Source organism: Geotrypetes seraphini, chromosome 3, assembly GCF_902459505.1.
Source record: "Geotrypetes seraphini chromosome 3, aGeoSer1.1, whole genome shotgun sequence".
Taxonomy (NCBI): Eukaryota; Metazoa; Chordata; class Amphibia; order Gymnophiona; family Dermophiidae; genus Geotrypetes; species Geotrypetes seraphini.
In genome coordinates this window covers 22397259-22409487 of record NC_047086.1, presented here as the reverse complement: position 1 = coordinate 22409487, position 12229 = coordinate 22397259, and the positions used below count along the sequence as shown (strand labels likewise).

Here is a 12229-nt window from a genome sequence, read left to right as displayed (position 1 = left end):
GGATTACAGGAACGGAGGAAGAGAATGCTTCTATTTCTTATATAAAATCAAAGATATGAATCAGACTTTATGAACAATATCCTGACAAATGTTACAGATGGCTGGGTTGGCTCAAAACGTAAGGCGTTTGTTGACCTGCGAAAAGATCATTGACTAGACTGGCTTTCGTCGTGGAAAAAACCCAGCTAAGAGCCCTGGTTGTATCCTGTGCTTATTTATTACCGTGATGTCTGAAATGGCATGAATGCTCCTGAACTCTCTAAACTTGCCAATTAACTGGACAAGCTATTGAATAATTCTACACAATACAGAAATGTGTTTTCAAGAAACTGCAATTACGGGTCCCGTCACAAAACTTTCACCCACAGAATGACGATTGCACATGAAGTTCTTGTGTTATAAAAGCCCAGACAAATTGACAATAAAGCAGAAAAAAGCCCGCTTTAGTTTAAGATCTGCACTAAAACCACTCAAAATATTAAATAAAAAGCAAAGGAGCCCTTTTACCTGCCTATGGTAAAATGTCGCTTTATCTCTTTTAAAAAACTCTTTAAAACTTTTTTATTCAACGAAGCTTTTAATGATTAATTGACTAAACCATTTTTTACTTAATTTTTTTTTTTTTCCCTTCCCCTTCCCTGTGTTTTTTATCCCTTTTATGTTTTTTTTCCTAGTTAGACAACTGTAACTTTTTCCCCTCTTTCCCCTCCCTATCATGTTTGTCACCAAGCCTCAACTTTTAAGAATATCCACTATAAACTTTGATTTTTTAAATTTTGCCCTAATAACATGTGTTTCTTAAAATGTTGTTGTATTTTAATTGATTTAACATAATTTGTTTCTTAAAATGTTGTCTTACAAATTGTCTAAAAAACTGTATGTTTCCCTGCACTGTGCTTTTATATTGTTCATCGCTTAGAATGTTTTAAATAGGCGATTCATCAAATAAAAATGAACTTGAACTTGAACTATATATTGATTTACGGGGAGCCACTGAAAAGTGCTCAGCCCAAACACGAGAAAGATGTGGCGTCAGTGGCATAGCGAGGGACGGTGGCGCCCTCGTCTCCCTCCCCCTCCCCTCCGGTACTTCTTTAAATCTTCGCCAGCGCAAGAAGCTTCTCCGGCCTGCTGCTCACACTGGTTTTCCCGCCGACGTCTCTTCCTGGCCCTGCGACCAGGAAATAATTTCAGAGGAGAGCCAGGCCGGCGCAAACAGCAGGCTGGAGACGTTGCTCACGCTGGTGAAGATTTAAAGAGGTATTGAGGGGTGGAGAAGGGAGAGCGGGAGCGTGGCATGGGGAGCGGAGAGGTGCAGGTGCCCCCCCCCCCCACCAAGACGGCACCCAGGGTGGTCCACCCCTGCCCCTACTACGCCACTGTGAGCCATGAAACTTCCATACCTTTCATTTTGTTTCATATCAATGAAATGAAAAGTGAGGAATAACTTATAAGTTTCATGGCTTTACATCATTCTCTCCTTGGTTGGGCTGAGACCTTTTCAGTGGCCCCTTGAAAGTTATTTATATACTACCTATCAATGGAGGTTGTCTAAGAAGTTTAACATAAGAACATAAGCAATGCCTCCACTGGGTCAGACCCGAGGTCCATCGTGCCCAGCAGTCCGCTCACGCAGCGGCCCAACAGGTCCAGGACCTGTGCAGTAGCCCTCTATCTATACCCCTCTATCCCTTTTTCCAGCAGGAAATTGTCCAATCCTTTCTTGAACTCCAGTACCGTACTCTGTCCTATTACGTCCTCTGGAAGCGCATTCCAGGTGTCCACCACACGCTGGGTCAAGAAAAACTTCCTAGCATTCGTTCTGAATCTGTCTCCTTCCAACTTTTCCAAATGCCCTCTTGTTCTATTATGTTTTGAAAGTTTGAAGAATCTGTCCCTCTCTACTCTCTCTATGCCCTTCATGATCTTGTAGGTCTCTATCATGTCTCCTCTGAGTCTCCGCTTTTCCAGGGAGAAGAGCCCCAGTCTCTCCAATCTTTCAGTGTATGAAAGGTTTTCCATGCCCTTAATCATTCGTGTCGCTCTCCTCTGGACCCTCTCAAGTATTTCCATATCCTTCTTAAGGTACGGTGACCAATACTGAACACAGTACTCCAGGTGCGGGCGCACCATTGCCCGATACAACGGCAGTATACTTCTCTCGTTCTGGTCGTAATACCCTTCTTAATAATACCCAACATTCTGTTTGCCTTCTTTGCGGCTGCAGCGCATTGTGCTGTTGACTTCGTTGTTGTGTCCACCAGTTTATAATCAAGAACTCAAGCATTTTCCCTGTCTGTCCTGGTGGGCTCACAAAATATCTAATATAACTGGGGCAGTGGAGGATTAAGTGACTTGCCCAGGGTCACAGGGAGCAGCACAGGATTTGAACCCACAACCTCAGGGTGCTGAGACAAAACTCTAATCAGTGCACCTCATTCTCTTCCAGTACGATATCAGAAGTGAGCCAAGTATAGAACAATGAAACCATTGCGACATCACTGATGAGGTTGGTTGTTATTGGTGGAATGAGGCATTATGACATCAGGGAAAGGGGTTGGGACTTGTATCCTGCCTTTTTATAGTTATACAACCACGCTGAAAGTGGTTCACATACAGGCACATCAAACATTTTCCCTATCTGTCCCAGTGGGCTCACAGTCTATCTAATGTACCTGGGGCAGTGGAGGATTAAGTGACTTGCCCAGAGTCACAGGGAGCAGTGTGGGGATTGAACCCACAACCTCAGGGTGCTGAGGCTGTAGCTCCTCCAATACAATATCAGAAGTGAGCCAAGTATAGAACAATGAAGCCATTGTGACATCACTGATGAGGTTGGCTCTTAGGCATTGGTGGAATGAGGCATTATGACATCAGGGAAAGGGATTGGGACTTGTATCCTGCCTTTTTGTAGTTATACAACCATATAACATAACATTGTGCTTATTGAGCGCTTAACCAGAAGTTCAACGCGGTTTACAAAAAGTTATAAAAGTAAACATGTTACATGAAATAAGATGATTCATTAAACAGTCAAATATTTTGTTTTCTAAAATGGCCATAGGAATGGGTAGTAAGCATCAATATTCGGAATTCGTTGTCACTCAAAGCGGTTTACATACAGGTACTTCAAGCATTTTCCCTGTCTGTCCCAGTCGGCTCACAATCTATCTAATGTAACTGGGGCAGTGGAGGATTAAGTGACTTGCCCAGGGTCACAGGGAGCAGCACGGGATTTGAACCCACAACCTCAGGGTGCTAAGGCTGTAGCTCTAACCATTAGGCCACTCCTTCACACTAAGTTCATTTTTCTGCATTGGCAAAATGGCCACATTTCCAATTTTTTTTTTTTCTATTTATGGCCCTTGCTAATTTTCCCATTAGCACGTGAGCACCTACCGCTACCTATTTTGTAAACGGTAAGGGCTCATGAGTGGGAGTGTAGCCGGGCTAACCAATTAGCATGGAACAAACCTACTCATTGAAGCCGACCTGCTTCCAGGGCTAAAAATAAATCAATCTATTTTAGTGCATGAGTAGCGCATGCTGATGCCTGAGTGCACCTTGTGGTAATTTTGCCAGGTTGGCGACATCTAACCAGGTTCATAGGCCAGTGCGTAGTCTTTGATTAGAGGCAGATACGTCGAAAGACGGTGGTGCATTACATGGAGACAGCATCCTGTGCTTTTTCTATTGCAGGCCCGTGTTTGTGGAATAGTCTGCCAGGGTACACTCGTTTTAGTATACAACATAATCTCGTTATAATGGACTTCAAGGGACCTGGAAAAATGGTCTGTTATATCCAGAGTTGTATTTTTTTTAGAAACTTTATTTAGGTCCGCTCGAAACAACGTACATCCGAAAGTCCGTTATATGCAAGTCCGTTATATGCAGTGATTTTCTGCATGTTCATAAAGGCGCAGGGCCAGGACCAGCGGACCTCGTCCGCTATAAACAATATTTCGTTATAAGCGAGTCCGTTATAACGAGATTATACTGTATCCTTGCAGCAATGTAAGTACTTAAGCCTTATTTGTTTCTGCATGCTTTTTCCCCTGTGCTTGATTAATTTGAGCAGTTGGTGGTCTGGAATAGAGTGGTATCGGGTGGATTTTAAGAACAGTACAATGTGCTTCTACATTAAGAATTGATGGGGTGTTCGGCATAATAATTTCTCGTGAAGTGTATGATTGTTTGCGTTTTTTATTATGTATGTTTTATTGTAAGTCGATTTGGTATATATGGCATATAAATTCTGTAAATAAATAATAGCATAATAGCTTTACATATACCTATAACCTAGAGAACGACATGGAGACAAATTTTTCCCTATCCCCGTGGGAACTCATTTTCCTGTTTCTTCCCGTCTAGTTTTTTCCTGTCCCTGCCCCATTCCTGCAAGCTCTGTCCTCATCTGCACAAACCTCAAACCCTTTAAAATCACAAGTAGCAACATTCTAGAGCTCAGATTGTGATGTCATAATGCCTCATGCCACCAATGCCTAAGCTCCGTCCTCATCAGCGCAAGCCTCAAATTCTTTAAAATCCTAAGTAGCAACATTCTAGAGCTCAGATTGTGATGTCATAATGCCTCATTCCACCAATGCCTAAGCTCCGTCCTCATCCGCACAAGCCTCAAACCCTTTAAAATCATAAGTAGCAACATTCTAAAGCTCAGGTTGTGATGTCATAATGCCTCATTCCACCAATGCCTAAGCTCCATCCTGATCTGCACAAGCCTCAAACCCTTTAAAATCACAAGTAGCAACATTCTAGAGCTCAGGTTGTGATGTCATAATGCCTCATTCCACCAATGTCTAAGCTCTGTCCTCATCTGCACAAGCTTCAAACCCTTTAAAATCCTAAGTAGCAACATTCTAGAGCTCAGATTGTGATGTCATAATGCCTCATTCCACTAATGCCTAAGCTCCGTCCTCATCCGCACAAGCCTCAAACCCTTTAAAATCACAAGTAGCAACATTCTAGAGCTAGATTGTGATGTCATAATGCCTCATTCCACCAATGCCTAAGCTCTGTCCTCATCTGCACAAGCCTCAAACACTTTCAAATCCTAAGTAGCAACATTCTAGAGCTAGATTGTGATGTCATAATGCCTCATTCCACCAATGCCTAAGCTCCGTCCTCATCTGCACAAGCCTCAAACCCTTTAAAATCACAAGTAGCAACATTCTAAAGCTCAGGTTGTGATGTCATAATGCCTCATTCCACCAATGCCTAAGCTCCGTCCTCATCTGCACAAGCCTCAAACCCTTTAAAATCACAAGTAGCAACATTCTAAAGCTCAGGTTGTGATGTCATAATGCCTCATTCCACCAATGCCTAAGCTCCATCCTGATCTGCACAAGCCTCAAACCCTTTAAAATCCTAAGTGTTCGAGGCTTGTACGGTTAAGGCAGAGTTTACAGGAATGGGGCAGAGACAGCTCCAAAACTCATGGGGATGGGACAGGGAAATTGAGTTCCTGCGGGGACAGGGATAACTTTATCCCCTTACATTCTCTACTATAATCTCATAGTTTTGAGTGGTTTATAAAACAATGAAACCAGAACTTCTGGGAATTTGCAATCCTAAGAAAAACAGACAAATCATAAACTGGGACGTACATACCGGTACTTCTGAAACAGACTCATCTTCAGCATTTTTTTTCTAAAAACGTTATATTCCAGAAATCACCTTATAAAAATCAGGGCCAGAATCGCACTGTAGGTGCTTTAAGCCGCCTAACACCACTGTAGGCGTGACTAACACAGGGGGTGGTGTTAGGCAGCCCGAAGCACCTACAGAGATGCGATTCACGTCACAGGGAGGCGCCAGAACTGTAGGCCTGCAAAACCCTGGGCTACTTTTCCAGTGACTACCTTTGCCGAAGGAACGATTATATAGCCGGCGCCATCACCTGATGGACTTGCAATCGGCAGCCGCTTTTAAGGTGGTTCCGACAACGGCGCCGGTCACAGAATCTGGGCCTTAATATCTGTGAAAGATGGAAAAGAGAAAGAGGTTATTAGAACACTTCCACTTCGGCCTATTTGACTCCACCAAAGTAAAACATTCATACATATACGATGAGAACTCGCCATATAAAATAAGAATTTTAAATACAACTCGTGCTTCTGAAGGAAGCCAATGTCATTTTAAATTAAGCACGCGTTAGCCCCCTACTGCAGCTTGGGGTAATAGTAACGCTATCCAGATTTCCCCAGACATGTCCAGGTGTCTGGACAGCTTTTCACTTTGTCCGGGTTTGGAAAGTTTCCCGCCATAATCGCGTCGGGAAGGGGCATGTGCGGACGCAACGCAGTGATGTCATGCGCCCGCGCTGTCACGGCGTCGTTTACATGCACGCGTGGATGCTGTGTGGGGGTGGGACAGAGGTGGAACTGGGCGGTCCTGGGGGCGTGGCCATGGGTCTGGATTTTCCCCGAAGGAAAAATGGTAACCCTAGGCCTCAAGGAAGGGGGTGAAGGGAATGGAAAGGGGTCACTGGTTAGGAGAGACAATGCTGCAAGAGGCAGAAAGGAGCTGTTAAGGGAAGAGAGGCTGGTTGAGGGGACAGAGACTGCTAGTGGAGCTGTGAGGGGGAAAGGAAAAGAATTCAGAGGCAGAGATACCATATTTTGTAAGTAGAAGACACGTGGCCCCGCCCCCATACAAACTTCATCTTCTCTCCTTCCCTCCCCCTGTGGGATGGTACCTTTCTTGTGGCAATGGGGGGGGGGTCATGTGTAGGAGATCCTGCTGTAGGCTTGCTGTAGGCTCATTTGGTGCTGGCTGGAGGTGGCAGGAAAAACCTCTGCCTGAGCTCGGGGCCACACCTGGAGGGCCTCTTAGGGAGAGGAGGAGATAGCGGACGGACAGACTGGATTGGCCATTTGGCCTTATCTGCCATCATGTTTCTCTGCTTTAAGAAGAGATCAGAGAGAATGAATGCATTCATATTTAATTCAAGCAACTGTTTGGCGAAGAGATTCATTTGGGGTGCAGAGGAAGAATTACCTGAACGTCACCTAGCGTGCTACTTCATTTGTAGGGAGAGGAGGTGAAAATGAATTACCGTAAGCAGGCTATGGCACTGGGATGCTGCCCCCACTCTGGAGCCCTGTGCAACATATGATTCACACAGTGGATCAGGCCAGCTACTCTCCTCATACATAACTCTACCCGCAAGGATGTCGCTCTTTTTTGACACCCAACAACCCTGGTTTCCTTGGCAGTATAAGAAATGAATTTAAACTGCTTTGTCACCTTCCTATCATCCATCCATATCTCTGTTGTCTCCCACCCATCCAGCCCTCTCTTTCTCATTTGCTCACCCACCCATCCCTCCCTCTTCCTGGAATGCTTTCAGGTGTCTCTTATATATAATGATATTTGTCGACATTTGCTTATTTCTGATCTGAAGAAGGGGGTTACCTTCAAAAGCTAATTAAAAAAAAAAAAAGCATTGTCAATTCAATAAAAAAAGGTATCACCTCATGACCCCTTTATATTTTGTTTATTTCTATATATTACCTTTAAGTTTCAAGTTTATTAACTTTTTAATATACCGACCATCAACAAGTATCTGGCCGCTTAACAATAAAATTTTAAAAAGAGGAAAAAATAATAGATATTTAAAAATGATAAGAGTGAACATCAAAGACATTAACTGGACAGACTTGAAAGTGAAGGTAAAAAGGGAAAGGAGGGGAAAAGTTACATATTTTGAGAAGAGAAGGAGAAAGTGGGAGTGGGGTCGCTTTTTTAAAGCGGTTGGTTGAGTAAGAGAGGAACAGAAAAGAGAAGGAGAAAGAAAAGAAGAAAAGAAAAGAGAAAAAAAAAAAAAGAGAAAAGAACTCTAAACACAAGTGAAGGCGTCACGAAATAAAAAAGTCTTCAGGCTTATCTTGAATTTATCTAGATGTTGTTCATCTCGGAATTGCTGTGGCAGAGCATTCCTCAACGTTGGGGCGACCACTGCAAAGTTACCATGTGGCTCCAGAAAAAATGAGGATGGATTGCGAACTGCACCACTAGGGAGTGCTTTGTCTTGTATGCCCTGGGGGAGAGAGAGAGAGAGAGACAATTATGTGCAGAGAAAATTTAGGAAGTCTGCTCACTAAGAAAATATGAAAAGGTTCAAGGCACTGAGAGAAAAAAAAAATGCTGGGTGAGAAACAGTTTTGCTGCCGCAGAATGAATTTGCCTAGGGTTACCGTATGGCTCCAGAAAAAGGAGGACGGACTGACACATCCGGGTTTTACTTCCATTGCTTTCAATGGAAGTAAAAACCCAGATGACTCAGTCCGTCCTCTTTTCTGGAGCCATACGGTAACCCTTTGCCTTTTGGTTAAAGGAGAATGTGATTAATGTGACATCTCTTGGCTCCACATGACCTCCACACCTGCACACAAATGGGGTTTTTATCCAGCTAGATACGAGGCTTGAAATCTTCTTCATAAAGTCTGTACTCTGCATATTGCTACTCCAGAATTGACTTTCTATTGCTTAGGTCCTAGTAATGTCTGTAGGAGCAAATTATAGAACAGGTGTGCCCACACTTTTTGGGCTTGCGAGCTACTTTTAAAATGACCAAGTCAAAATGATCTACCAACAATAAAATTTTAAAAAAACACAGAGAAAATGTTAATTATCATTTATATTCCGGGGTTTTTTCAAAGAGGTCATAGCAGATGACTTTATGCAATGTCACCTCAGTAACAACCATACAAAAATAGACAAATATACCCCCTCCCTTTTTACTAAACCACGATAACAATTTTTAGCGCAGGGAGCTGCGCTGAATGCCCAGTGCTGCTCTCGACGCTCATAGACTCCCTGCACTAAAAACTACTATTGCGGTTTAATAAAAGGGGACCATAATGCAAAATATAGACAGCAGATATAAATTCAGACACATTTTGATCACTAAATTTAAAATAAAATCATTTTTCCTACCTTTGTTGTTTGGTGATTTCATGAGTCTCTGGTTGCACTTTCTTCTTCTGACTGTGCATCCAATCTTTCTTCCCTTCTTTCAGCCTGTATGCTTCCTCTCCTCCAGACCTCATTACCTCCCCCAACTTTTTCTTCCTCTCTCCCTGCCCTTTCTTTCTCCCTGCATGCCCCCTTTCTTTCTGTTTCCTTTCTTTCCTTCTGTCTCCCTGCCTGCCCCCTTTCTTTCTTTCTCCCTGCCCTCCCCCAAGCCACTGCTGCCGCCATCGGGGAACAGGCCTCCAAGCCACCGCCGCCATCGGGTAACAGGTCCCAAAACCACCACCGCCCCAAGCTCTCCCTGCGTCAGGCCGACCAGCATGCCTCTGGTTGTGGGACTAGGACGTGACATCAGAAGAGAGCCGATGCCGGTGTGAGCAGCAATGGAAGATGCTGCTTGCACCGGTGAACACTTCAAAAGGTATGCAATGGAGGGGGGGGAGGACTCAAGCTGTGGGGAAGGTGGGGCATGGTATGGCATTGCCGGGTGCCAACCTCCCTCGCTGCGCTACTTCTTAGAATACCTGATTTTAAACTTGCAGTACACCACCTCGGATGAATCACACTTCACAAAGGCGGCTGATAAATAAAGTCCAAACTTGGCTTCATTTGATCACCAACGCGCCATTTTGTGATTGAGTAAAAGTTAACAAAAAAAAGAATATTTGAATCTGGTTCCAGGAGATGTTACTCATAGCGGAGCGGCTCTGTGAAGGGCACCGTCTGGGGTTGCTGCCCTTAGAAAGCTTTCAGAAAAGAAATTAGATGTGGTTTTGGTTCCTATAGTAACTCCGAATGCAATTACTGCCATACCTGAGCTTTTGCTTCCTGGATATTTGTGATGTTAAGCAAGAATACGGAGACTGCTGGCTGCCCAGAGGTGAAGATCGAAGGAAAACATTGAGGTGGTTGTAAAAAAAAAAAAAGTATTTTGGAACATTGTGCAGCAGTATTATTGATCACCCAATAATAGTTCTTACATTCCATCTTGGATTCTGAGCACCACTCAAAGTTAAAAGGCATTTAAAGTAGCTTTATTGTTCCTATATTAGAGTTTGTGCATTATTGATCTTTAGGAACATTTTTCTTTTGAATATCACCCAGTCGTTTACATTGAATTGCAGTATTATTGGTTACATTTTTAATGTGGTATGATTAGATTATAAGCCATCATGATCCCTTGATTTTGAATATGCACTTTGAGCCATTGAGTGAGTTACAGGAAGCAGCGGTGGAGGAAGTCGTGCATATCCCTTAGGAATCCCCAGCTCCTCAGGCCAAAACCTGGGATAAAAGCTGGAGCCCCTTGCATAAAACCCCTGTTCAGATTAAGAGCGGTCTAAAACCTAGAATGAGGCTTCTGTAACAAGACCGCATAGAAAACCATACTTCTGAAAACTCCCGGCTCAGCAATGCAGATGCCATTCTCCCATCCAAACCCTATTCATAAACGCTGTCAATCATAGTATCACAACATTCACAACAGTGCCAGTCTTCATCACTCCACCCATGTAAGGTATTTCACCAGCTCCCTTCACCATAGTGACCCCCAGGAGAATCCTACCACCTCCTCCTGGGGGGAGGGAGTCACATTAGGTTTCCAGTTTGGTTTCTAGTGGGAGGAAATAGCAAAGCTGGAGACCATGGTAAAAGAATGAAGAGTAATGAGAAGTATCAAGGTGGAAATTAGGGGGGGTAGGGAAGGTATAAAAGAACCAGTTAGGAGGAGTCGAGTGTGTGTGTGGGGGGAGGGGGGGGGAAGAATATGAAATTAGTAAGTTATAGAAAGCCAGGGGAAGAGGGAATGAGGCCTATATATTGTAAGGTGAGGATTGTAAGCTTCGAACGAGCTGAGACAGAAAGTCTATGTTTGAAAAGTTGTAGAGGCAATACATATTGATTATCATATTGTAGAACACTCTGGAGTAGTCTAAATGCTTTGGACCTTTTCGAGTTTCAGGTATATTTTTTTTACTTGATATACCGCCCATTGACAAAATTATTTGATTTGAAGAGAAACCAGAGATTATCCATTGACAAAATTAAGTTGAAGGCATTTGAGAGTGGATCGAGACAGACCATAAAAAGAGCATTACAGTAGTCTAAACAGTCTACAACAAGGGATAGGATTAATGTCTACATAAAGGGTGACAGAAAGGGCTTCTCTGAGCGGATTATAGAAGGAAGATCATCATTATCTAAGGGAGAGCAGAACAGTATTAAAGCGTGCCAAGACTGAGCTAAGTACTTTTGGCTATAGCATTGTTTTTGTGTGATCGTTTGCTTTCCTGTGCTGCTTATCCATCATCTTGCTGCTCTGTTTGTGCTCCTGTGGTGTGGCTGGAAGACCTGTCCACTTGTGGCTACGTGGATGGTGTCGTCAAGAGCGTTTTGGCTTCCTGGACCATGGGATGATTTCCCAAGGGCTGCTGAGTAGGGATGGTATACATCTATCAAGGGAAGAAGTTTCTTCGGTGGCAGGCTTCCTAATCTACTGAGGAAGGATTTAAACTAGAATTGATGGGGCAGGATGATCAAAGCCCCCGGGTAAGTATAAACCCTCAGGTAAGAAAATCACTGATAGGAAAGGGGACAATGTCTGGAAAGCAGTATATACTAATGCTCGAAGTATGGGAAACGAGATTCTGGATCTAGAAGCTATGATGGAAGAAGATGAAGTGGATATAATGGTGATCACAGAGATGTGGTCCATGGAGACCCATGACTGGGATGTAGTTATACCAGGCTATAATCTGTTCAGCAAAGCCAGGGTAGGAAGAAAAAGAGGGGGAGTAGCGTTATGTATTAAAGATCATATTAAAGCCACAGGCTGGGTCAGAAACTGGTTGAGTGGAAGACAGAGGGTAGTGGTCAATAGAGATTGCTCTGAAGAAAGGGATGTTACCAGTGATGTGCCTCAAGGTTCTGTTCTTGGGCCTGTTCATTCTAACATTTTTTAAAGCTATATTGCTGAAGGGCTGTCAGCTAAGATTTACCTCTTTGCAAATGATACCAAAATCTGCAATACAGTGGACACCCCGGATGGTGTGAAAAACATGAAGAAAAACCTAGCGAAGCTTGAAGAATGGTTTGAAATTTGGCAGCTAAAATTTAATGCTAAGAAATGCAAGGTCATGCATTTGGGCTGCAAAAACCCGAGGGAACAGTACAGTTTAGGGGGAGAATAACTTAAATGCACAAGAGAAGAGCGGGACTTGGGTGTGATTGTATGTGA

The 12229-nt window shown here is 43.5% G+C and overlaps 1 protein-coding gene across 7 annotated transcripts in view; it reads right to left on the bottom strand.

Annotated features, from left to right (window-relative positions):
* MRAP2 (melanocortin 2 receptor accessory protein 2) overlaps window positions 1–7275 on the bottom strand; it is a 70926-nt gene extending 63651 nt beyond the window's left edge. For 2 of the 7 annotated variants that reach the window (XM_033938246.1, XM_033938239.1), the window contains exon 1: window positions 5629–5747. Coding sequence is in view for 1 of the 7 variants with exons in the window: in XM_033938239.1 (XP_033794130.1) it covers window positions 5629–5660 (32 nt within the window). In the remaining 6 variants the exon portion in view is untranslated. Of the gene's footprint in view, window positions 1–5628; window positions 5748–5879; window positions 5996–6098; window positions 6461–7075 lie in introns of those variants that run through there. The other 5 variants (XM_033938241.1, XM_033938243.1, XM_033938242.1 and 2 more) reach the window with 5 other exon arrangements.
* Between the last annotated feature and the right edge of the window lie 4954 nt (window positions 7276–12229).